The sequence below is a fragment of the Salmo salar genome, chromosome ssa20, assembly GCF_905237065.1.
Source record: "Salmo salar chromosome ssa20, Ssal_v3.1, whole genome shotgun sequence".
In the NCBI taxonomy this organism is placed as follows: Eukaryota; Metazoa; Chordata; class Actinopteri; order Salmoniformes; family Salmonidae; genus Salmo; species Salmo salar.
In genome coordinates, this window is record NC_059461.1 from 73,333,246 (window position 1) to 73,361,236 (window position 27,991).

Below are 27,991 nucleotides of genomic sequence, written 5' to 3' on the forward strand. Positions count from 1 at the left end.
ATCTCCCATTGCTCTATGTGTCCATCAGTTGTTTTTCATCACCGCTGGCTAATTGCCTGTCGACAAAGGTAGCACTCAGCCCTGCTGTCCCCCAGTTACATAAGAAAGGGCTCCTGTGGATAAGAACAGGGAAGGAAGGAAGGAAGGAAGGAAGGAAGGAAGGAAGGAAGGAAGGAAGGAAGGAAGGAAGGAAGGAAGGAAGGAAGGAAGGAAGGAAGGAAGGAAGGAGAGAAGGAGAGGAAAACAGACAAAGGGTGAAAGTGGGAGACAGGAGATGCAGGAGAAAAAGGGACAGAGACAGAGAGGAGCATGGGACGAGAAAGGGTATAGAAAATGAGACAGACGGAGACAGAGAGGGAGAGTGTGTGTGACAGCTGTGTGTGAACGAGATGCCCGGAACCAAGGTGCCCGTCACACACCACCGGGGGGCACTTTCAGTGAGTGCGCCATGCAGCCAGACTTGGGGGACAGAAAACAATGCAACACACGTCACTGCATCAGGACAAAATCACAACCTTGTCCGGGCTGCAAACATCCCCTCTCTGTAATGTCAGTGAAAGGACAGTGACGCAGTGTCCCTTCAACTAGATAATACTCAAACCCTCCAATCCTCTAAACCCCAGGATCTAACCTTCCACAAGTCTAGTTTCACTTTTAACCCTTGACCTTGTCAAAGAGTTAATTGAGTTGCTGATAAGTGAGAAACTTGTACCCCAAACAGTCTTGTCAACCATGATAAATGGATGCACAGAACACTGCATTAGAATAGAGAGCATTACCAGACGCATTGTAGAAAAAGCACCTAGCTGTTGTAGTGTCTTTCTACATACTGTGACTTGTTCTGTGTAGAACCATCATGTAAATGTCAGCATGTTGTGGATGTCAAGTGGCTCTATAGCTCTGGCTCAGTGGTGGGTTAACGTTTGTCATTGGACAGAATGAATGGAACTGACCTGACCGTATGGCCAATCAGAACACAGGAGGTCAAAGGTTATAAATGAATGCACAGGCGTAATGGTTCCCCCTGAGTTTAATTTCTGTCTCAGACTCGTTCAGTCCACTAGTTGTTAGAGGTGTCATCATCAAATAATTCAGTTGTTTTGTTTGAAATCATGGTGCTAAAATGTATGACGCCACCTCTACTTTTAAACATCTCTCTGTCCTAATGGCAGAAAGCCAACAACAAAAAACATTTTTAGTTTCCAAAAAGCGAGATGGGTAATTGGTCTGATGTCCTTTCCAAAAGCACCATGTAGGCCAAGCCTTTTACCTTCAGTCAGAACACTGCTATACTAAAACACTGTTTAAAGGGAATCGCTGCATTTGGGTTCTTTGGAGCGGACACACAAATGCAAGCTTGATGACCGTGTATTATTTTACCACACACACACACACACACACACACACACACACACACACACACACACACACACACACACACACACACACACACACACACACTAGTTCGCTGAGATAGAGGATGAGTGAGCAGTGGCTTGTTGTGTAGGGCTGGGATATACTGACGCTCTGAACCAATGGGACTTCCTGAGTTGTATGAGTGACAGTCACTCTGACCGAACCAATTTAAGGTTCCTCAGATCACCATGGCAATGGAATGATTTAGATGTATTTACAAAAAATGCCCTTTTCCTGACATCGTTTGAAAAAGAATGGAAATAAACGTGGAATTTTGCTTTAGGAGCAGCTATTACAGGAAAGAAAAAAGTCTGATATCATTACAAAGAAAAGAAAACATTTCCATTGAGGATCATGTCAATAACAAACTGTATCACAGTATCCCCTTTCCAAATAAAATAAAACATTTTTTGTTCACATTTGTATTTTTCTTCCCGGTATACTATATCACACAGTGATAACAAAGAAAGGAGAAATCTACAGCCACGTTAGCTTCGTGCAAAAAACACATACACTGGCACGCTGCATAGGCAAAGATTAAAGCAAAACAATGCATACAAAAATATAGAAAATCTCCAATGCAACTCAACACCTCACTGAAAACTAGCTTCCTGTCTTTGTACAACAATTTCTCCACCAAACAGCATCTCTTTCACCAAATGGTCACTTCTGGAACATTCTATTTGTGTTTTTGTCTTCGTTGTTTTTTAAGACCAATGGCCTTCCATACAGGAAACCATAGAACCAAAAACAATATAATATGTCATTATGATGGTTAGTCATAATGATATTCAGAATAATTATAATAACAACAACATGTTGAATGATAGAAAATTTGTACAATAAAAGCATATCAAATACATATTTCCTGTCACTTTTAAGACATTCCAGCATTTGCTCATAACTGTTGGTGACAGGTTACATACGGTAGTTTGGCATTCTCAGCAAGCCATGCCCAGAAGGATGCTAGGGGTCGTGCTCCCCTGTTCAGACGTTGCATGCATCATCCAATGGTTGTGTGCCACATCATCGACTGTGCCGTGGGACACCAGATTGGTGTAGCATATGATGTGGTTAGCTGATACGTAAAATAACTACTCAGATTTAGGAAGATCTGGCACGCGCCACCAACGCCTGGGCAGAGGAACACGGCTTACATCTCTTGCAAAAGAGAGGAGGGGTTTCAGGTTTCAGGATGCAGTGGAACCGGTCCACCAATGGGATACATTGTATCTGGGTGGGGGTGGGGGAAGGGTGGGGTTATACAGAACAGCCCAAACTGCAAACCGACGTGCTCAAGACCAGGTCAGCACACAAGTTCAGTTCAGCACTTGCAAACACATGCAAAGACATTTCATAGTTTTAAGATTCAGTCTTTTTCTGTCTTTTTTAGTTTTTAGCAGTCTTTCGCTTTCTTGTTGTGTGTGGGTGGAGCACTGAACCCCACTGGCCAATCCATGGGCTTCTTACTGAAACCACAGACCAATTGTTGGGCTTCTTATTGAAGGCTGTGACAGCCAGTCCAGCTCTCCTGCTTCACATTGATAGAAAAGATTGTTTGGACGCCTCAAGACAAAAATATATTGATAGATATCAAATGGTCAGGGGGCAGCCAGGTAGGGGATCGACATGATGCCATAAGGCCAAGACAGAGGGGTTACACAGCAGTAAGAGTTCAAGTCATGAAAAAAAAACATGCAGACAGGTTTAAACATGTCAGAGGCCATGGGAGGGACGAAGAGATGGACAGGCTTAACATATCAGAGGCCAAGGGTGGGACGGAGAGATGGACAGGCTTAACATATCAGAGGCCAAGGGTGGGACGGAGAGATGGACAGGCTTAACATGTCAGAGGCCATGGGAGGGACGAAGAGATGGACAGGCTTAACATATCAGAGGCCAAGGGAGGGACGGAGAGATGGACAGGCTTAACATATCAGAGGCCAAGGGAGGGACGGAGAGATGGACAGGCTTAACATATCAGAGGCCAAGGGAGGGACGGAGAGATGGACAGGCTTAACATATCAGAGGCCAAGGGTGGGACGGAGAGATGGACAGGCTTAACATATCTGAGGCCAAGGAAGGGACGGAGAGTTGGACAGGCTTAACATATCAGAGGCCAAGGGTGGGACGGAGAGATGGACAGGCTTAACATATCAGAGGCCAAGGGTGGGACGGAGAGATGGACAGGCTTAACATATCTGAGGCCAAGGAAGGGACGGAGAGATGGACAGGCTTAACATATCAGAGGCCAAGGGAGGGACGGAGAGATGGACAGGCTTAACATATCAGAGGCCAAGGGTGGGACGGAGAGATGAACAGGCTTAACATATCTGAGGCCAAGGGTGGGACGGAGAGATGGACACGCTTAGCATATCAGAGGCCAAGGGTGGGACGGAGAGATGGACAGGCTTAACATATCAGAGGCCAAGGGAGGGACGGAGAGATGGACAGAGAAACAATGGATGAATCAAAAATCAATGACATTGGTTTCCCTGCTCTCTCTCCCTCTCCTCCTCCTCCTTTTCCTCCTCTACCTCCTCTTCATCCTCGTCCAGAGACACCACACCGGAGGAGGCTACGTCTGAGACCTTCCTGTGGGTGGCATAGTCAGGTGGGTACACCTCACCATCTCCTTCTCCCTGGCACACGGTGCCCTCGTAGTCTTTGCAGGGCGTATCGTCGTCCTCCCCGGGTGACAGGTAGGTCTCAGAGTAGGTCACAGAGTAGCAGGGCGACTCCTCCCCCCCTGGCCGGCCCCTCCCACCCCCCAGGCTGTTGAAGTCCCCTCCCCCTCTAACCCCCTGCCCCACCCTCTGGAGGCGGGCCAACAGCAGCTCCTCCCCCCCTTGCAGGGCTGAGAGGATCTTGGCAGCCAGCTCGGCGGTGTTACCGTAGTTGTTACTGCAGTGATGGGTGAGATCTCGCAGTAAGGGGTGTTGCTCGTCCAGGCTGCAGAGGCTGGAGCAGATGGTGTCTGTGGAAGTGGGCGAGGGCCTGTCTCCTCTACCTGCTCCCTCGCAGCACAGCCCCCGCAGACCCAGGTGCTGACACACCTGACTGTGAAGAAGGTCCCTCAGGTAGGGGGGCACCTCTGGAGCGAGAGAGGGGGGAGAAGAGAGACAGTGAGTGTACTGAATGACCCTGCCTATTGTCTTACCATGCCTGATGAGGTCTGGTCACGTGGTCAGGAAAAACTAGGAGCCCTACTGATGAGAGAGCAATGTATTGTTATGGAATGACAGCAGACTGACTTCTCAGGCTAAATCTGGAAAGGGTGGAGGTTATAGGATTCAATCTGATTCTAGATCTGTGCCTTTGGGGCAACTTCTCACCCATATAGTGTTACGGAATAAAATGCGTCATACTAAATGAAAATAAATGACATTATCAAGCAAAACAAAGCAGTCATATTTGGTGCAGTGGCGTAAGCAATCAGCATAAAAGCATTGGCATCCCCACAATAGTACACACAAACATTCACAAACACACCACACTAAATGTATAGTCCACTCACACAACCAACAAACTCATATAGCAACCCCCCCACCCCCCTGTCTGCAGCAAAGGAATCAAATTAAACTTGCATGTGGGATATCAAACTGCGCTGGGGAACAACATTTTTTGTGAGAGGATGAAAGTAGGGCACTGGGACAATCAGAGTTTCAGACAGCTTCATCACCACACAGTTAGAGGAGACAGGGAGGTGGGGGGATGGGGAGAAAGGATGTGCAAGACCTAGAGTAGGGGGTAGGAATAAATGAAGGTATTAGAAAGGAGGACCATGCATTCTTCAGTGATACTCCAGTTTTATAGGGTAGTATTGGCTCAAATTTGGAAGTTGAAAAAGTTGGTATAGTTTTGGAGGTGGTCTGATTATGATAGTTAGTGTGTGTGTGTGTGTGTGTGTGTGTGTGTGTGTGTGTGTGTGTGTGTGTGTGTGTGTGTGTGTGTGTGTGTGTGTGTGTACAGTACCCGTGCTTTGTGTTGTGGGCTCGTTGGCGTGAATGAAGTCCTCATCATACGAGTCGTCATTAGAGTCATCTCCATCCACAGACGACCAGGCTCTCAGCTTTGCCTCCGCTATGGCAAACTGCTCCGCCACACCTGAAACACACATTTATTAGACATCAGATTCACCAACATTTAATACACACACACTCACATACAGGTTAGACATCACTTAAAAAAAATCAATACACACACACACGCAAACACACACATTCACACACAGGTCTGACATCGAGCCCTGTCACTGAGTGCCCATGAGGACGCAGGCATATGCTTTTTGATTGACAGGTCTTTTCTGTGGAAGACAGAGCACAGGGATAGACTGACATCACAGCAAGGTTTTAAACCGGAGTGGTCGTAGATCATACAAACATATAAACATGTCACCTGGGTATATATGCAAACACTGCAAATAATTCACACACACAAATCACAGGTACAATGCATTCAGAAAGTATTCAGATCCTTTGACTTTTTCCACATTTTGTTACGTTACAGCCTTATTCTAAAATTGACTTGAACACATTTTTTCCTCATTAATCTACACACAATACCACATAATAACAAAGAGAGAACAGGTTTTTAGACATTTTTGCAAATGTATTACAAATAAAAACAGATACCTTATTCAGACCCTATGCTATGAGCCTCGAAATTGAGCTCAGGTGCATCCTGTTTCCATTGATCATCCTTGAGATGTTTCTACAAATTGATTGGAGTCCACCTGTGGTAAATTCAATTGATTGGACATTATTTAGAAAGGCACACACCTGTCTATATAAGATCCCACAGTTGACAGTGCCTGTTAGAGCAAAAAACAAGGAATTGTCCATACAGCACCGAGACAGGATTATGTCGAGGCACAGATCTGAGGAAGGGTACCAAAACAATTCTGCATTGAAGGTCCCCAAGAATACAATGGCCTCCATCATTCTTAAATGAAAGAAGTTTGGAACCACCAAGACTCTTCCTAGAGCTGTCCGCCCGGCCGAACTGACAGAACTCCACCAGAGTTCCTCTATGGAGATGGGAGAACCTTCCAGAAAGACAACCACCTCTGCAGCACTCCACCAATCAGTCCTTTATGGTAGAGTGGCCAGACGGAAGCCACTCCTCAGTAAAAGGCACATGACAGCCCACTTGGAGTTTGCCAAAAAGCACCTAAAGGACTCTGGCCATGAGAAACAAGATTCCCTGGTCTGATGAAACCGATGATTGAACTCTTTGGCCTGAATGCTCAGTTGGTAGAGAATGGTGTTTGCAACGCCAGGGTTGTGGGTTCGATTTCCACGGGGGGCCAAGTACGAAAAAAAAAAAATGTATGAAATGAAAAAAATGAAATGTATGCATTCACTACTGTAAATCGGTCTGGATAAGAGCGTCTGCTAAATGACTAAAATGTAAATGTAAAAAATGAATGCCAAGTGTCACATCTGGAGGAAACCTGGCACCATCCCTACGGTGAAGCATGGTGGTGGCAGCGTCATGCTGTGGGGATGTTTTTCAGTGGCAGGGACTGGGAGACTAGTCAAGATCGAGGGAAAGATGAACGGAGTAAAGTACAGACAGATCCTTGATGAAAACCTGCTCCAGAGCGCTCAGGACTTCAGACTGGAGCGAAGGTTCACCTTCCAACAGGACAACGACCCTAAGCACGCAGCCAAAACAACGCAGGAATGGCTTCGGGACAAGTCTTTGGATGTCCTTGAATGGCCCAGCCAGAGCCCGGACTTGAACCCGATCGAATATCTCTGGAGAGACCTGAAGATAGCTGTGCAGCAATGCTACCCATCCACCCTGACAAAACTTGAGAGGATCTGCAGAGAAGAATGTGAGAAACTCCTCAAATACAGGTGTGCCAAGCTTGTAGCGTCATACTTAAACAGACTGAGGCTGTAATCACTGCCAAAGGTTCTTCAACAAAGTACTGAGTAAAGGGTCTGAATACTTATGTAAATGTGATATGAGTTTTGTATTTTAAATAAATGTGCACCAAAAAATTACAACCTGTTTTAGCTATGTCATTATTGGGTATTGTGTGTAGATGGATGAGGGGAAATTGTTTAAATCCAGTTTAGAATAAGGCTGTAATGTAACAAAATGTAGAAAAAGTCAAGGGGTCTGAATACTTTCCGAATGCACTGTAACACAATCAGAAATGTGAGATTGGCCTCCCGAGTAGCGCAGTGTTCTAAGGCTCTGCATCGCAGTTCTAGCTGTACCACTAGAGATTCTGGGTTCGAGTCCAGACTCTGTCACAGCCGGCCGCGACCTGGAGACTCATGGGGCGGCCACAATTGGTCCAGTGTCATCCGGGTTAGGGGAGGGTTTGGCCAGCAGGGATGTCCTTGTCCAATCGCGCACTAGCGACTCCTGTGGTGGGCCGGGCGCAGTGCACGCTGACACAGTCGCCAGGTGTACAGTGTTTCCTCCGACACATTGGTGTGGCTTGGTGTGTCAAGAAGCAGTGCGGCTTGGTTGAGTTGTGTTTCGGAGGACGCACGGCTCTCGACCTTCGCCTCCGTACGGGAGTTGCAGTGATGAGACAAGACTGTAAATACCAATTGGATACCATGAAATTGGGGAGAAAAGGGTAGCAGGTAGCCCAGCGGGGGGTGGCAGATAGCGGGGTGTGGCAGATAGCGGGGTGTGGCAGGTAGCCCAGCGGGGGGTGGCAGATAGCGGGGTGTGGCAGATAGCGGGGTGTGGCAGGTAGCCCAGCGGGGGGTGGCAGGTAGCCCAGCGGGGGGTGGCAGATAGCGGGGTGTGGCAGATAGCGGGGTGTGGCAGATAGCCCAGCGGGGGGTGGTACGTAGCCATGTGGTTAGAGCGTTGGGACAGTAACTGAATGGTCGCTAGTTTGAATCTTCGCGCCGACAAGGTGAAAAATCTGCTGATGTTTCCTTGAGCAAGGCACTTAACTCTAATTGTTAATAATGACCACTCTCTGAGGGTGTCTCAGGGAGAGTTGGGATATGCAAAAAACATTTCCAATTCACACATGTATTAATACACACATGTACATGAAATAGCACAAATAATAACACACACAGGGGACACGGTGACCGTGGGTTTCTCTGTAACTGAGGTGACTCGGCATATGACAGAGCCAGTATTCCGGAGAGACAAACTGACCAATCACCTCCAATCACTGTCACGAGCTAGCCAATCACAAATTACCTCTTTCTCTCCGCTGCTCCAATGGCCTTCCTTTCTTCATTCCTCTCCTCTCTTTTGTATTCCATCCAATCCCTCTCTTTTCTCTTTTCTCATTCCTCTTTTCTCATTTATTTCTCCTCTCTATCCCTCAGCCACATGTGTTCCTCTCCTTTCCTCATTCATCTCATTTTCCTTTGCATTTCAATCTCCCTCTTTTTCACCTCATTTCGATTTCATCTCTCTCTCTCTCTTTCGCTCTCTCTTTCTTTCCCCATCCCTCTCATCTCATTTCAATTTAAATTCTCTCTATTTCCCTCTCCGCTGTTCTCTGCTGTCATGTGTTCTGTATTCCTGTGTTGGTTCACACAGAGATCGATTCTCCCATTTATATTCTACTGTGGCTCAGCCTTCACACACAGGGAGGCCCATCCCCCAACACATACCGCTAGTCTCTTTCTCCATCTTATACACACAAGGTTTACATCCATGCTGCATACACGTGTGTGTGTGTGTGTGTGTGTGTGTGTGTGTGTGTGTGTGTGTGTGTGTGTGTGTGTGTGTGTGTGTGTGTGTGTGTGTGTGTGTGTGTGTGTGTGTGTGTGTGTTGGTCCATCAATAGAACAACCCCACATGGGCAGAACCACCACTGTAACTCCCATTCAGCTGGCTTAATCTATCATGAGAGCCAGCAAACACACACACACACAAACAAATACATACCATATACAGTGCATACATAGTCAAAAACCTTCCAGCACATTTACCCTTGTGCTCTCTCCCATAATTTAAAACAAATCACTTCAACCAAACAGTCACACATTTACACTCTCCCATATACAGTACATTACATTCACTGTAAAGTCACCCAAGCCCAGCTAAAGTTCAAAAGGAGCCAGAGATGTCAGCACTTTGACCAGGATTCTGACAGAGTGGACAAACACATGGTGATGATGTAAGAGAAAGTGAAGGACAAGTGAAATAACCCTGGGGTCAGCTGGATGTGATGGTGGAATCAGAAGAACAAGTGAAATAACCCTGGGGTCAGCTGGATGTGATGGTGGAATCAGAAGAACAAGTGAAATAACCCTGGGGTCAGCTGGATGTGATGGTGGAATCAGAAGAACAAGTGAAATAACCCTGGGGTCAGCTGGATGTGATGGTGGAATCAGAAGAACAAGTGAAATAACCCTGGGGTCAGCTGGATGTGATGGTGGAATCAGAAGGGGGTAGAAGTGTTTGCATGCCTGTATGTGTGTAAAGGGGAATATTTGGAGAGGAGAGGAGAGGAGAGGAGAGGAGAGGAGAGGAGAGGAGAGGAGAGGAGAGGAGAGGAGAGGAGAGGAGAGGAGAGGAGAGGCACAGAGAAAAGTGCTCAGTCACGCCGGCACTAGCCAGGAGCAGAACCTTACTGTGCAAATTAACCTTGAGAGGCTGCACTGCAGGGAGGGAGGCAGACAGGAACAGAGGAAAAAATGGTGGCATAGAAAGAACGGGACAAAAAAACAGAGAAAGAGGAACATTGCACAACATTTTAATACTTCAAGTCATTGCTGCAAAAAACATTCTCAGTCAACTTACCTGTTAAAGTAAAACGAAATGATTTTAATGATAAACCGGGTAGGGCTACTGACCTGCAGCGAAGCGGGCCTCCTGTTCTCCCTCAGTGAGGTCAGAGTAGTTGTTGAAGTCAGACTCCAGAGCTGCGGGGGTGTCAGTGGGCTTACACCAGCCCTTCCACTCTATCAGGTGGGCCACCCTGCCCTGGGCCATGCCTGTGGGCCTCGTCACATGGTCCTTCATCGCCTGGGAGATGCCTAGAGGTCAAAGATTAGAGGGTAAGTGTCACATACATGTAAAGTGTAAAGAATATAGCAGGCAGTCTTTGTTTTGTGTGCGTGTGTGTGTGTGTGTGTGTGTGTGTGTGTGTGTGTGTGTGTGTGTGTGTGTGTGTGTGTGTGTGTGTGTGTGTGTGTGTGTGTGTGTGTGTGTGTGTGTGTGTGTGTGTGTGTGTGTGTGTGTGTGTGTGACAGGTGGCTCGTTACGTGTGGAACAGGACTGACTTTGACGCTGTGGACCCTGACACCACTGACTACCTTATGGGTAAATGATTGTAGTATTCTGTCAATTCTTCTGTGTATTCTGGAAAGCTGAGTATTTGAAGGTCACAGCAAACATTACTGCTGATTCTTACTGTATATCAATAGATAATAGACACTGTGTTTGTGAGCAATGCTCGTATTCACCATGTAATGAAGATCTGGCTAACGCCGCAATCTCTTGAATGGTAAGTGCTCTTCTCGATTTTGGTAACATTTCAACGGTGTCGTCAACATTTACCTGTGAAGGAAAAAACAACCATTACTAAAGGAGGACTCATACACTACATGGATGATGACAAGCAGTGGAGGCTGTTATACAGATGTACTGTACATGCTACGACTACCAAGAAATCCTTTCAAACTGATCTAAAAGAGCACTCATGTTTTCAAGGTAGAGAAAACACCTGTTTTCATTGCTTTTACACACACACACACACACACACACACACACACACACACACACACACACACACACACACACACACACACACACACACACTGCGTTAATGATATGAAGGGCCATTGCAAGGATATTATGATGAAACTACAGAACAACCTCCATCCTCTCTACTCTCCTCCATTGGTCTGGTCTATCCATCCTCTACTCTCCTCCATCGGTCTGGTCTATCCATCCTCTACTCTCCTCCATTGGTCTGGTATGTCCATCCTCTCTACTCTCCTCCATTGGTCTGGTCTATCCATCCTCTCTACTCTCCTCCATTGGTCTGGTATGTCCATCCTCTCTACTCTCCTCCATTGGTCTGGTCTATCCATCCTCTACTCTCCTCCATTGGTCTGGTCTATCCATCCTCTACTCTCCTCCAGTGGTCTGGTCTATCCATCCTCTACTCTCCTCCATTGGTATGGTATGTCCATCCTCTCTACTCTCCTCCATTGGTCTGGCCTATCCATCCTCTCTACTCTCCTCCATTGGTCTGGTCTATCCATCCTCTCTACTCTCCTCCATTGGTCTGGTATGTCCATCCTCTCTACTCTCCTCCATGGGTCTGGTCTATCCATCCTCTCTACTCTCCTCCATTGGTCTGGTATGTCCATCCTCTCTACTCTCCTCCATTGGTCTGGTCTATCCATCCTCTACTCTCCTCCATTGGTCTGGTATGTCCATCCTCTACTCTCCTCCATTGGTCTGGTCTATCCATCCTCTACTCTCCTCCATTGGTCTGGTATGTCCAGCCTCTACTCTCCTCCATTGGTCTGGTCTATCCATCCTCTACTCTCTTCCATTGGGCTGGTATGTCCATTCTCTCTACTCTCCTCGATTGGTCTGGTATGTCCATCCTCTCTACTCTCCTCCATTGGTCTGGTCTGTCAATCCTCTCTACTCTCCTCCATTGGTCTGGTCTGTTAATCCTCTCTACTCTCCTCCATTGGTCTGGTCTGTTAATCCTCTCTACTCTCCTCCATTGGTCTGGTCTGTCAATCCTCTCTACTCTCATCCATTGGTCTGGTCTGTACATCCTCTCTACTCTCCTCTATTGGTCTGGTCTGTCAATCCTCTCTAATCTCCTCCATTGGTCTGGTCTGTTAATCCTCTCTACTCTCCTCTATTGGTCTGGTATGTCCATCCTCTCTACTCTCCTCCATTGGTCTGGTCTATCCATCCTCTACTCTCCTCCATTGGTCTGGTATGTCCATCCTCTCTACTCTCCTCCATTGGTCTGGTCTATCCATCCTCTCTACTCTCCTCCATTGGTCTGGTATGTCCATCCTCTCTACTCTCCTCCATTGGTCTGGTCTATCCATCCTCTAGTCTCCTCCATTGGTCTGGTCTATCCATCCTCTACTCTCCTCCATTGGTCTGGTCTATCCATCCTCTACTCTCCTCCAGTGGTCTGGTCTATCCATCCTCTACTCTCCTCCATTGGTATGGTATGTCCATCCTCTCTACTCTCCTCCATTGGTCTGGTCTATCCATCCTCTCTACTCTCCTCTATTGGTCTGGTCTATCCATCCTCTCTACTCTCCTCCATTGGTCTGGTATGTCCATCCTCTCTACTCTCCTCCATTGGTCTGGTATATCCATCCTCTACTCTCCTCCATTGGTCTGGTCTGTCCATCCTCTCTACTCTCCTCCATTGGTCTGGTCTATTCATCCTCTACTCTCCTCCATTGGTCTGGTATGTCCATCCTCTCTACTCTCCTCCATTGGTCTGATCTATCCATCCTATACTCTCCTCCATTGGTCTGGTATGTCCATCCTCTACTCTCGTCCATTGGTCTGGTCTATCCATCCTCTCTACTCTCCTCCATTGGTCTGGTCTATCCATCCTCTCTACTCTCCTCCATTGGTCTGGTATGTCCATCCTCTCTACTCTCCTCCATTGGTCTGGTCTATCCATCCTCTACTCTCCTCCATTGGTCTGGTCTATCCATCCTCTCTACTCTCCTCCATTGGTTTGGTATGTCCATCCTCTCTACTCTCCTCCATTGGTCTGGCCTATCCATCCTCTCTACTCTCCTCCATTGGTCTGGTCTATCCATCCTCTCTACTCTCCTCCATTGATCTGGTATGTCCATCCTCTCTACTCTCCTCCATTGGTCTGGTCTATCCATCCTCTACTCTCCTCCATTGGTCTGGTATGTCCATCCTCTCTACTCTCCTCCATTGGTCTGGTCTATCCATCCTGTACTCTCCTCCATTGGTCTGGTATGTCCATCCTCTACTCTCCTTCATTGGTCTGGTCTATCCATCCTCTACTCTCTTCCATTGGTCTGGTATGTCCATCCTCTCTACTCTCCTCCATTGGTCTGGTATGTCCATCCTCTCTACTCTCCTCCATTGGTCTGGTCTGTCAATCCTCTCTACTGTCCTCCATTGGTCTGGTCTGTTAATCCTCTCTACTCTCCTCCATTGGTCTGGTCTGTTAATCCTCTCTACTCTCCACCATTGGTCTGGTCTGTCAATCCTCTCTACTCTCCTCCATTAGTCTGGTCTGTCCATCCTCTCTACCCTCCTCTATTGGTCTGGTCTGTCAATCCTCTCTAATCTCCTCCATTGGTCTGGTCTGTTAATCCTCTCTACTCTCCTCTATTGGTCTGGTATGTCCATCCTCTCTACTCTCCTCCATTGGTCTGGTCTATCCATCCTCTAATCTCCTCCATTGGTCTGGTCTATCCATCCTCTCTACTCTCCTCCATTGGTCTGGTATGTCCATCCTCTCTACTCTCCTCCATTGGTCTGGTCTGTTAATCCTCTCTACTCTCCTCCATTGGTCTGGTCTATCCATCCTCTACTCTCCTCCATTGGTCTGGTATGTCCATCCTCTCTACTCTCCTCCATGGGTCTGGTCTATTCATCCTCTACTCTCCTCCATTGGTCTGGTATGTCCATCCTCTCTACTCTCCTCCATTGGTCTGGTCTATCCATCCTCTCTACTCTCCTCCATGGGTCTGGTCTATTCATCCTCTACTCTCCTCCATTGGTCTGGTATGTCCATCCTCTCTACTCTCCTCCATTGGTCTGGTCTATCCATCCTCTACTCTCCTCCATTGGTCTGGTATGTCCATCCTCTACTCTCCTCCATTGGTCTGGTCTATCCATCCTCTACTCTCCTCCATTGGTCTGGTATGTCCATCCTCTCTACTCTCCTCCATTGGTCTGGTATGTCCATCCTCTCTACTCTCCTCCATTGGTCTGGTCTGTCAATCCTCTCTACTCTCCTCCATTGGTCTGGTCTGTTAATCCTCTCTACTCTCCTCCATTGGTCTGGTCTGTTAATCCTCTCTACTCTCCTCCATTGGTCTGGTCTATCCATCCTCTACTCTCCTCCATTGGTCTGGTATGTCCATCCTCTACTCTCCTCCATTGGTCTGGTCTATCCATCCTCTACTCTCCTCCATTGGTCTGGTCTATCCATCCTCTCTACTCTCCGCCATTGGTCTGGTCTATCCATCCTCTCTACTCTCCTCCATTGGTCTGGTCTGTCAATCCTCTCTAATCTCCTCCATTGGTCTGGTCTGTTAATCCTCTCTACTCTCCTCTATTGGTCTGGTATGTCCATCCTCTCTACTCTCCTCCATTGGTCTGGTCTATCCATCTTCTACTCTCCTCCATTGGTCTGGTCTGTTAATCCTCTCTACTCTCCTCCATTGGTCTGGTCTGTTAATCCTCTCTACTCTCCTCCATTGGTCTGGTCTGTCAATCCTCTCTACTCTCCTCCATTGGTCTGGTCTGTCCATCCTCTCTACTCTCCTCTATTGGTCTGGTATGTCCATCCTCTCTACTCTCCTCCATTGGTCTGGTCTATCCATCCTCTACTCTCCTCCATTGGTCTGGTATGTCCATCCTCTCTACTCTCCTCCATTGGTCTGGTCTATCCATCCTCTACTCTCCTCCATTGCTCTGGTATGTCCATCCTCTCTACTCTCCTCCATTGGTCTGGTCTATTCATCCTCTACTCTCCTCCATTGGTCTGGTATGTCCATCCTCTCTACTGTCCTCCATTGGTCTGGTCTATCCATCCTCTACTCTCCTCCATTGGTCTGGTCTATCCATCCTCTCTACTCTCCTCCATTGGTCTGGTCTATGCATCCTCTACTCTACGCCATTGGTCTGGTCTGCCTATCCTGTAAAGTCACACCGCAAACATTGTATCTGGTGCTGACACGCGCTTTTGTTCACCATTGCTTTTTATAGCCTAGTTTGGTCCACGTGTCTATAATGTAGACAGTGAGCTGATCCCACGTCAATCTACGTTTGTGCATAGTTAATTCATGAAGGTAGAATCATTAGCAGCAGAAGCAGAACGCAATGACAGTTTTTGGGGAGCTCTAAATACTGAAACGTTTTGAAACAGCCCTGAGACAGGGGCTCTGCGAGCTCAGATGTTCCCGCGTGGCGATTATGTCTACCACTGAAAGGCGTGATAATCCTCTAGCCCCGCAGAGGAGAGACCCGAGCTTCTCCATCACTGTAGAAAATCTAGGGGATATGTCATGCCTTCGAGTTCCACATGACCCCAGGCGCCACTGCACGTTACACCACCCATCCTACCTCTTCACCCACCCACTCTCCCCTACTGAACGTTACACCACCCCTCCTCCCTCTCCACCCACTCTCCCCTACTGCACGTTACACCACCCATCCTAACTCTTCACCCACTCACTCTCCCCTACTGAACGTTACACCACCCCTCCTACCTCTTCACCCACTCACTCTCCCCTACTGAACGTTACACCACCCCTCCTACCTCTTCACCCACCCACTCTCCCCTACTGAACGTTACACCACCCATCCTACCTCTTCACCCACTCACTCTCCCCTACTGAACGTTACACCACACATCCTACCTCTTCACCCACTCACTCTCCCCTACTGAACGTTACACCACCCCTCCTACCTCTTCACCCACCCACTCTCCCCTACTGAACGTTACACCACCCCTCCTCCCTCTCCACCCACTCTCCCCTACTGCACGTTACACCACCCCTCCTCCCTCTCCACCCACTCTCCCCTACTGAACGTTACACCACCCATCCTACCTCTTCACCCACTCTCCCACACTGAACGTTACACCACCCCTCCTACCTCTTCACCCACCCACTCTCCCCTACTGAACGTTACACCACCCATCCTACCTCTTCACCCACCCACTCTCCCCTACTGAACGTTACACCACCCCTCCTCCCTCTTCACCCACTCTCCCCTACTGAACGTTACACCACCCCTCCTCCCTCTCCACCCACTCACTCTCCCCTACTGAACGTTACACCACCCCTCCTCCCTCTTCACTCACTCTCCCCTACTGAACGTTACACCACCCCTCCTCCCACTCTCCACTACTGAACGTTACACCACCCCTACTCCCTCTACACCCACCCACTCTCCCCTACTGAACGTTACACCACCCCTACTCCCTCTACACCCACCCACTCTCCCCTACTGAACATTACACCACCCTCCTCCCTCTTCACCCACCCACTCTCCCCTACTGAACGATACACCACCCTTCCTACCTCTTCACCCACTCTCCCCTACTGCACGTTACTCCACCCCTCCTCCCTCTTCACCCACTCTCCCCTACTGAACGTTACACCACCCCTCCTCCCTCTTCACCCACTCACTCTCCCCTACTGAACGTTACACCACCCCTCCTCCCTCTTCACCCACTCACTCTCCCCTACTGAACATTACACCACCCTCCTCCCTCTTCACCCACTCTCCCCTACTGAACGTTACACCACCCCTCCTCCCTCTTCACCCACTCTCCCCTACTGCACGTTACACCACCCCTCCTCCCTCTTCACTCACTCTCCCCTACTGAACATTACTCCACCCCTCCTCCCTCTCCACCCACTCTCCCCTACTGAACGTTACTCCACCCCTCCTCCCTCTCCACCCACTCTCCCCTACTGAACGTTACACCACCCCTCCTACCTCTTCACCCACCCACTCTCCCCTACTGAACGTTACACCACCCCTTCTCCCTCTCCACCCACTCTCCCCTACTGAACGTTACACCACCCTCCTACCTCTTCACCCACTCTCCCCTACTGAACGTTACACCACCCCTCCTACCTCTTCACCCACTCTCCCCTACTGCACGTTACACCACCCCTCCTACCTCTTCACCCACTCTCCCCTACTGAACGTTACACCACCCCTCCTACCTCTTCACCCACTCTCCCCTACTGAACGTTACACCACCCCTCCTCCCTCTCCACCCACTCTCCCCTACTGAACGTTACACCACCCCTCCTCCCTCTACACCCACTCACTCTCCCCTACTGAACGTTACACCACCCCTCCTCCCACTCTCCCCTACTGAACGTTACACCACCCCTCCTCCCACTCTCCCCTACTGAACGTTACACCACCCCTCCTCCCTCTCCACCCACTCTCCCCTACTGAACGTTACACCACCCCTCCTCCCTCTACACCCACTCACTCTCCCCTACTGAACGTTACACCACCCCTCCTCCCTCTACACCCACTCACTCTCCCCTACTGAACGTTACACCACCCCTCCTCCCACTCTCCCCTACTGAACGTTACACCACCCCTCCTCCCTCTACACCCACTCACTCTCCCCTACTGAACGTTACACCACCCCTCCTCCCACTCTCCCCTACTGAACGCGAGCTGAGAGCTCGGAATGGTGAAGGCATCGGCGGCATTCATCCGCACACAGACGGGTGAAGATGATGGCACTCTTGTGCTTCACATGCACGGAAACACACATATATCCCTTTTGTAAAATAACGAGTACATGCCCGGTGTTTTACTGACAAGCCATGGGCTAATCTGGCACAGTCTAGTGAACAGAAAGCAAGGTGCCGAGGTTGCCATTACACAGTTTAAAACCCGAGACTCGCCTGTGACATCCGCTGTCGTTTCTGTTCAACCATTCCTTTACCATAAGCTCTCTATAGTGACGACATGCCTATGAAACATTCTCAACTCAGAAAATGAAACGAAAACATCAGCAGCACCGGCAGGAGGCTACATACTGAGTAATTGGCATTCCGCGTATCTGCTCGGTTAATTGAACTCCCGATCTTCTCCAAAACTGCAGACGCAATGCCAAGGGTTTAATAAGAGATGTCGCTGTCGAACTGGAATTTATTTACAACTACTGCCCTTATTTTACGAATAATTAAATAGAGAAAATATTATATTCAAGTTCAATCTGCCAAAATAAACTAGGATGGCCCAATGGGTTGCCAAACAGGTGCCAGAATGACGTGCATATAGCGACAGGGAGACACAGCCATGCCTTACTACAGGCTTTAACACTGGACAGCTCTACTCCACTTCCTCTGAACTGAATACGCTGATATCACAAAAACAAACGCACGCGCGCACACTGGCTACACGCACACATACCCGCAAGAATAGGCTTTCATAGCTACAAAGCTATTGGCATCAGTGACATGTGGTCTAATACCAGTGTTCCTTCATCCGTGACAACGCCCCTTGTTTTCTCGCAGAAGAGTAGCTTTTCCATAGAAAATAGAATGCAAATCGAGTCCCTCTTCTCTAACATACCACGCTGCGGGTATGTGCTGAGCTCGCCTCCTCGCGACCCTATGCCTGTGTGCTTCGAAAACGGTTGCTGAACTTTCCACTAAAGGAGCATTGCTATAGCAACCGATCACCAGGGAGCTCTCATGATACGTGGATCTGTGATTCATAGATGACGTCACATGCACACGGATGGCCACGGTTGGTTTTTACTCCTAGTCTCAATTTAGCTTTACATTCATATGTTCCTCTGCAAGACTAACGCCTCAAATGCGTTCTATAGGTTTCAGAGGCGACACTGCCTACAAACAGATTCGACATCTATATTGCTTGTTGAACGTGGAGAGAGGACGAGCCGACACGCGTGCACCAGCGGAGCTTCTGTCTGGCAATGGGCACGCTGGCACGGCTCTGCGACAGTGCCTAAAGGGTCACCAAGCGGCAAACAATCATAATGGCCCTGGCCGTTCTATTCCAGCGCCGAGATATTCAATAGAGCCGTGTAGAGAGAAGAGAGGAGAGAGACGAGAGAGGAATATTTTGGCGGTGCTAATAATCTCCTCGTTACTGCAGCCACGCGCTGGCTCATTGCGACATGCAGATGGTGCGCGCTGATCGATACAATGAGAAGAGACGGATTCATCATTAGTTTTGAGTGAATTATTCCAGCAATCTGCTAACTTCTATTTACTTCTCTATAGCCTGCATAAGAATGTCAATAGAGAGAGATAGCATGGACTAAATGAGATAGGCATATAGAATCTGTGAGTCGGTTCATTGCATAATTGTTTCCACCTCTAGATAGGCATATACCTGAAATTGTTTAGCTATTGCCTAATCAATTGTGGCGGTCAGTAAATAATATAATATTCATAAATGGATTTTATATTGTAGATATGTGATAGTAGAGTAGTAGCCTGAGGGAACACGTAATGTGCTGTTAAAAGTATTGTGATAATATTTTAAATTGTATATAACTGCCTTAATGTTGCTGGACCCCAGGAACAGTAGCTGCTAATGGGGATCCGTAATAAATACAAATATAAAGAAATCGTTACAGAGAGCTACTTCGAAAAGAAAAAATGGAGGGGGGGCAGCACCTGCTCAGGCTGAATCAAACCAACCCAATGTCAACGTGGCACTGCGGCCAACCACCGGGTACAACGCCAGTAAGTCAGAAGTGCTGAAGCCTACACAGTAAATGAGACTGCAGCGGTGGCCACCGAGTCGCTGCCGACCCAGCCGTCCAACTCCCCTTAGTAGATCTGTTTCATTGCATTTAGGCCAAGGCAAAACGACATTACATTCAGTGCCATTGAGATTTCCATTTGAAAGCTGCATTAGAAATTCATTGCTAATTACTTTGAATGACTTCATATAATAATTAGAAAACTAACTGGTGAACATTTACTGAAATCCAAAATGGAGGGACCCAAAGCGGAATCACTCGTTAACGACTTGGACGGCTTAGTTAATTAGGTCATTATTAAACCAAAAAAGGTTGCGAAAAGAATGTTCTGCTTCACATCGCGAATTTCTTTTGACTTCGAAGAGAACTCAATTCAGAGCTAGGCTACTGTCCGTTTTGATTATCTGGGTGCCCCTGCGGTCTATTATGGGCGATCCCATTGCATTAGACAAAATATAAGCTACACATAAACGAGTAACACGGGGGTTTATGTAATAGACTTCCAAATAGGCTACTGCGGTTAAAACATATAAACATATTTGTGATACAAATGCTCAGTTCAGAACTGCTGCTTTAGGCTGATGGAATATGATGTTAACCAGGGTCGCAACTTTGATTTTAGAAGTGGAGGGACCTAATTAAAAAATAAATAAAAAATATCCAGTCAGATAAACACTCCAACCAGCCTCCTCGGAGGCGTCCACATGGTCCTAAAGCGCACCGTTGCCTCGCTTGGTATCACATTCCAATGATAAAACTGGGGGGACAGAAATGCAATTTCAGAATGTGGGGGACATGTCCCCATCTCTAGTGAAAGTTGCGCCCCTGATGTAAACGAACCCATTATCACAGCGATGAACAATGATGTTCCACCTCATGTAGCGCATTATTGAGTAAACAGTATAGGCCTAATCAATAAGCATTCGTCCAGTGAAAACATCTCCTGTGTTAGAGGGTCGCGCTTGAATGCACAGTGTATGATAGCTGTAGCTGGGCGGCAGGGCAAGGGGACTCGGAGGTGTCACGTCACTGTGTGTGAACCGAGCCAAAAAAAAGGGTCAAACTGTGACAATCAGCACCTCGCAGTGGTCCAGTGTCCCTAGGGGCGCGTGGAGAATGAGTCTGTAAGCCAAGCAGATCCGGGTGTTTCCCGAAGAGCGCCAGGTCAGACACTGAGTTTGCTTCGCTCCAGTCCACGCGCAAAGTAGGATCGTCGACTGCCACTGTCAAAGGGAGAGAACTTATAGCTGAACTGCAAATCACCATGCCAAGCATGCCTCGAGAGGGACTCTGGAGCCACTGCTGGGGCTAACCCAGAGGGAGCGTTTAGAATGCGTAACGGGCCATACGTGGTATCTCAATGTAGTGTCCCTTAGATAAGGTCGACTATTAACCCCAGTTAATACCAATTTAGAATAGTAACGCAAACAACAGGGTGCACTTGAATTGAAATACCACGGGGGGCTATCCGAGGGGGGCTGTCCTCGTGCACATCAACTTTGCAGTCATGCCACGTCATGCAGGCAAGGCACTTATGTCGTTTGTATTTTTTTTCAACACAGACTAAACCATAAGGAGGTCAGAGTAGAGGGGGACAGTTATCATCCCTGCTAATCAAATAAAGCAGAGAATATAATATGCCATCTCTTTATGAAAATACACATTTTATTTTCCACCCAAACACCTCTCCACCTGGCTGCATGCACTTTAACCGCCCTCCATTATGAGTGCCAAGGCACTAACCAATAGGCACAAATGGAAAAAGACTATTGGCACGTCGTGCTCTAGCCAGCTCATATGGCACCACCCCTTCAGCCACCTTCCTCAGGGTGGAATTGGCACTGAACAAAACCTAATTGAACAACACTCCAGCGAAATAGACCGAATTGGCCTTGTTGTTTCATAGTACACAATCTCACACTCAATTCATGCAAATATGTACAAAACGTATTTCAGCAGATTTCGTGCGTTTTTGTGTCTTAATTCGTGTGAAAATTCACACATTTTTGGGCGACATAATTCGTAGGAAAATACAAATTTTTGTGCGACTTCATTCATAGGAAAAAAAACATTTTTGGGAGGGCAAACTTGGGAAAAATCGTTTAAAAGTTATTGGAGCAATGCATTTTGGGCAATGGTGTTCTACACTGCCTTTTTTGTGTCCCACATTTATTTATATTAAAAACAAACGTGTTAACTGCCCAATATTGTTAATCAACCCAGGTTGTCACCAAAATACTTATGATATAATAATAGCCTTATTTTTATTTATTTTTATTAATGTTGTTTTCTTTGCCTGTTTCTGCTAAATACTTTGGGATACTGATGCTATGTCCGATTTTATGAGGGTTACCAGATTGGACAAAAAAGAAATCAGTATATATTTTTTTTGTGGTATCGATGAAGGTATTTGATTTGGGAATAGGGATACATTTTCATGATGGAAAATGTATTAATAATAAATATGGAGAAACAGAAGACCTGGTTTAAATTCCCCTGGTGCAACTGCCTGGTATTTGCACCTACAACAAGCCTGGATTATGATCAATTCATCCATATTAATGCAGTTAAACAGGTTCATGTAAAATAATGAATTATGTTGGTTTACATGTATTGCACTTCCAAGGCCGTTTCATGATGATTATTACGGTTGTGTCAATCATGTTATATACTGAGGCAATTGTAACAAAGCATATGCCAGCATTGTAGGACTACTGCCTCTGCCCAGAGGCCTACTAGGCTTTCATGTCAACGGTCGTTAGAGCTCACTTTGCCACATACGAGCCCTGGTTAGAGTCCCTGTTGCAGCTTTCACTTTCTTCTGCTACACTGGTGGCAGCGTTGGGATCACGTCCAGCTCACGTCTAGTTATGTGATCTAGTGGTGGGAAGCATTCTGTTTGTCAACATTGTGTTGGGTGTAATTACATTGATATATCTAGTGAACAATGGATAAGCAACAGTGGGCATGATGGATAGAAGTAGTTGCTACAGGTGTGATCAAGCCTCACATCCAAGTTGCCTGAAGCTGAATGGAAAGTGCTATGCCCTGACCAGTTATTCAGAAGAACATCCTCTGTGACTGTCTAATTTACAGAAGTTAACTTACCAGTGTGGACCCAAAACAAACACAAACACACATTTACAAACTACCTGTTTAAAGTCTTATTACAACCATGGTGTTCTTTAGTTACTGAAGCTTATATGTCAAATAACCTGACAATGATCCACATCATATGGGTAGACAGATAATGTAAGTGTGTTATGCAGCAAACACAACTATCCTTTTTTAAGGATGCAAACCAGTAATATGTTGGTCAATCCTGTTCTGATCTAATGAGATGGATGTGGGATTTTCTACGGCCTAGAATACAGGCCTTTCCCAGTCATGAAGGACGAAGCTAGGCCCCTCTTGATTCTCATTGGCGAAGCCTGAACTCAAGTTAGGGGTTATATGTCAGACTCTCCTATACCACTTTGCCCAACATGTTATGCCCCAGAGGTTGTAAATAAACCCGATTAAGGTGATATAACTTGTCATTATTATAGGGCTGTGAAACCCAGAGTCGAATGGCTTTAGACTGAGCATTTCTCACCATTCATTTATGGATAGCAATTTCCATTTTATAACAGGTAGTGTCCATTTATTTACAGTAGTGTGTTGATTAATTATTGCTTTCTTCAGTGGAAATACAGAATATGTATAAAAAATACCAAATATACCAAAAGCTGAATCAAGCAGAGATTTACAACTACTTAACCATGTTACAACTATTTAACTATGTTAATCATTACTGAAACATGCAAACTACAAACATTTAACCAGTTAAAGATAATAAATTCATGACAACTAGAAACAAATATTTTAGTAAAAGTAATTCATACAAAAGTCAAAAGTTGGCTATAACATGAGTACAAACCAAGTGAGTGTGTGTATATGTCTTGTAAGTGTTTGTGTGTGTGTGTGTGTGTATTATAATTTCCCATCATAAAAATGTATCCCCATTCCCCAATCAAATAACTTAATCGATGCCACACAAAAAAATACAAAAAAAATCGTATTTTTTTCTCCAATTTGGCAATCCTCATCAAATTTGACATAATCTTGTATAAAATGCATTATGAAAGAAATTGTGTAATGTAGGCTCCACTATTCTCTACTATTTTCCTATGAATGAAGTCGCACAAAAATGTGTCTATTCACACAAATTAAGCCACACAAAAACCGCAAAAAATGTACGAAATCTGATTAAATACTTTTGTACATATTTGCACGAATTGAGTGTGAGATTGTGTTGTTCATAAACGCTTGCGTCATAACTTGGCACAGTGGTGGTCCCTCTTAGGTCGTTTCCATCAGTTGTTCCAATACAAAACCGGTAAATATTGTAGTTCATTCTATTTGTCAAATTTATCTCTGAAGGAGGGACCAAGGTTGCAAAGCAGAAGCCCAGAAATACCAAAAGCTGAACACCCTACAGGTGTTTCAGCACTTGGACAGCTTCTACTCTACAGTGCACTGTGTGATCGCTGTTTTCAATTGATAGCTTGTGGAGCTGAGTGCAACATGACTAGATAATCAACTATGCAAGTGCCATTTAGTAGTATATTACAAAAAACAGTCTCTACTGGATATTTACTTTCAGTAATCAGAGTGTGTCTATATTGTCAAAACATAACTTCTCTTTTGCTCTCCTCTCAAGAAAACCGTTTCTAGTTACAGCATGTGAAAATAACAACTCTTTGCTCGATTAGTCGCCGGCACCCATCTCTGCTATTGAGGCCAATATAACTGACCTCATCACTCACGAGCTCAAGTTGCTCGCGCCAGGAGGATTCAATATCTGCCATTTAATTGGATGTGTTGAGATCAAATGCCTCCGGGTGTTTTGTATCTTGGAATCCATGGCTCGCTCGCTAATTAATGTATTGTTCAGAGGGGTTATGGATGCACGCGCTGTTTGGTAAATTAGATTCATGGAAGGGGCTTGGAAGGCGTTGGTTTGTCATTTGAGCCGCTGGCTCCCTTTTGATGTGTGTTGATTTCCTACCCTCACACACACAGATTGCTGTGGGGTAGACGAGCCATGCACTGCGCCCTCTGTTACCCCCTTGCATCACACAGAGAGACCCACACACCTCACTTCCTGTTTCTATGACGACGGAATGACTTGATGCGGAGGTCGTGTTGGTGAGAATTAGCAAACCAATAAACACAAATAGCCTACCGACCGGCACCACTGTCGATCTAAATGCCAATATTTACATGTCTAATACCTGCCAAGTAAACAAGGATTTTCACTTGCCTTTGGATTGACAAACCTTTTTTAAAATCACAGTAGTCTCCCCACAACACAAACATGTAGGCCCTAATGTAGCCTGATTATATAAGACATAAAACAACAGATGAATCAATCAGTCAAAGGCAAAACCGCATCCCTATGTGATCATGTGTCATAGCAATCTCGAGGATTTTATAAAGGCTTAAGTCCCTGGTCAACAGAGCAGTGCAATGAAGACCAATCTGTAAAAAAAAATAGTACAAATATATAGCTAGGACAAAATAAAATAAAAACAGATTCAAAAGCCTATGCAGCCTAGAGAAACCTATGGGGGGTATGATTTGGAGCGTTGTAATCTTATAGGCCTGGCCTATGATTTTTGTCGATTGTTTTCGGCAAATTGAATGGTTTACGACGTCAGATTGTGCAACAGTTTCTCTGCGGCCACGCGGATCACCAGGAAATTAAAGGCTCGCGGACATCCGTCATCTGTGCATACATTTTGGATTTGCTCTAGGCTATATATTTTATATTTCATGTATTCTTTTTTCGCCACCTAGGCGTGGATATCAGTGTATTCTCGCTGTGCACCAAGGTGCCTCGCTCTCTGTCGTTGTCGTGGAAACAAAAGCTAGACCATGGCGGTGCGACTCGTGTCTTCCACGCTCACTGAAAGACTTAAGAGGAAATCAACATGATTATGTCAAGGCCAGCTGCATTGTGATATAGTTATAATGGGCAAACAGGTGGGTCTTGTCTTGTAGCCAACAGCAACGACAGGTCTGTGTAGACTTACTGGGGTGACACTGATAGCCATGCACGGCACAGAACGCTACAAAGACAGAAAGCTTGAAGCAGCCCATCTAATTCAGTATTATGGACAGCAATATGATTACATTGACATGTTACAGTCCTGACAAGTGCTGATAGGCCCTCTGGCGATGATAGCACAGTACCCTACAAGCCATAAGCATCATCAAGTGTCTGAAGGGCCGATGACTTGATAGGCAGTTAGAGGGTCTGGCTTCCAGATTTATAGGCATATCAAATAAATCATCCCTGGCTTGTTTATATTGCTAACAATATTGTATTTCGCTTGCTGTGGGTGATAAGCGACTGTGCGTGTGTGTGCGCGCATTACATGGATGCGTGCACTGATGGATGGATGTGGGGTGTGTGTGATTTATCGCTAGTGCAAGGCCCCATCAAATGAATCACGTTTCCAGGACCGAGCGAGGGAGATATCGGTGGGAAACACCAATGGAGAGGAGATGGGAAGGCACGTTGACTAGGCGGACAGACACTGAGACAGACAGGGGGATCTTGTAAACAACGAGCTGGAGAACAAGACAACTGCGGCGTCAACCAAGGAAGCTTGTCTCTCATTCTACCCTGATGAAGACAGCTTGTCTGTCGAAACGTTGATTATTAGGTTATTACATTATTGCATCTGAGCTCCTAGAGTGTGCCGCTCTCCTTTCTTTTTCTATCTTGTCTCTCGGGAACAGCAAATCAGTCTGTGGGCTATGTAGCTCATGCCCCAACACAGTGATATATTTAAATTATGCATTTCCGGATGAGGGTAGCCCCCTATTTCTTAAAAATGACTAATTACAGCTTAGTCAATTCAGCGAGCTTATGATGTATGACGGCTATAAAGCCATGTCTGTGGGAATAGCTCTTCGAATAGTCCGGATAACATGAAGACAGACAGCGTAGATAAGAGCAATATGCTGTCTTACCTTGCAGCTAAACTGGGTCAATGCAGTCAAAACCATTGTGCCGGCCGGAAGAGTCTTGTCATTCAAACATAAAGCCTTTAGCTCCGCATCCTTCAACAGCAGAAAAATCACTTCTCTCTCTCCTGCCGAGCGCGCTCACCAAAAAGCTATACGAGATCAGCTCTCGCGGCATCTCGATGCCAACACTCACCTCCTCATCGCTTCCCTATTCTGAACTGATTGACTATTATAAACAGATTTCTGGTCTATCTAGAAATCTCTAAACTCAAAGATGAAAACAAAGTTTACAGTCCAGTTCAATAAACAAACAACTTATTGCACCTCTTAAATGTCCCGTGCACAGGACTCCCCAATTCACACCATTCGTTGTATGCAAAAATCAGGCGGTATGGGACGTGCTTTTAGGATCAAAACAAATTAAAGAACTCTTACCAACTGGCGTTTTGGAACCAATACAGCCGATTTTCGCTTCTCACACGAGTAGCCTAACCTACACCCGTTTTCCTTCTGCAACAAAAGAACTGAGCGTACCTTATAGATCTGAAGTCTCTCCTGTCTCTCCCCGGAGTCTTCTCTGTGTTCCGCAACGATACGGCGTGCTGCTCACAACCCTCGAGTGACATCGAGGGCGGGGAAAAGTCCAACCCTTTCTTCCAAGTTTTCACTTGCTTTTTGTTAATGTTTGGTTGCTTGTGAGTTCTGTATTTTCTATATGGCTTCTGTGTAGTCTTTGCGCGGTTTTATCATTACAATATTCATATCCAGTGTATTCTATCTGCCTGTAGCCAAACCGTGCCCCTCTCTCCCTACGTCACTGAGGGAAGGATCGATGCTGGCGTTTCAGCTCCACCGCGGCTGGACAGCGCACGTCTGCTTGGGCTCTGAGGCGGCGGCAGCGGCACTGGCTACACGCTCCGCTGCAGGGGGTTCCCCCTCGTTGTCACACTCTAGTGAAATCCACACACCAGCACGGCGTCGTCCCGCGTTCTTCGTGTAGCTCTAGCCTAGTAGCGGCATTCGGCCTTGGCTAGCAGAGGAGTTGCAGGTTGCATTGGTACAAAAATCCCACGCGAAAACTGTTTTATACACCAGGCCGAGCTTCCACCTCCC

At 46.6% G+C, this 27,991-nt stretch overlaps 1 protein-coding gene across 4 annotated transcripts; it reads right to left on the reverse strand.

The window, feature by feature from the left end:
* Nucleotides 1-2,651: 2,651 nt before the first annotated feature.
* Nucleotides 2,652-27,990, reverse strand: LOC106581301 (protein FAM131A). 4 transcript variants are annotated; one of them, XM_045703915.1, is made up of 5 exons: nucleotides 27,413-27,990; nucleotides 10,830-10,923; nucleotides 10,218-10,400; nucleotides 5,392-5,523; nucleotides 2,652-4,510 (listed from the first exon to the last, which is right to left on the reverse strand). In XM_045703915.1, the coding sequence occupies exons 2-5, from the start codon at nucleotides 10,897-10,899 to the stop codon at nucleotides 3,894-3,896; spliced, it is 1,002 nt and encodes a 333-aa protein (XP_045559871.1). In that variant the 5' UTR covers nucleotides 10,900-10,923; nucleotides 27,413-27,990; the 3' UTR covers nucleotides 2,652-3,893. The 4 variants fall into 4 exon arrangements, with proteins under 4 accessions (XP_045559871.1, XP_045559870.1, XP_045559873.1 ...); XM_045703914.1 differs by lacking the exon at nucleotides 27,413-27,990 and adding an exon at nucleotides 26,882-27,085; XM_045703917.1 differs by lacking the exon at nucleotides 27,413-27,990 and adding an exon at nucleotides 18,694-19,185.
* Between the last annotated feature and the right edge of the window lies 1 nt (nucleotide 27,991).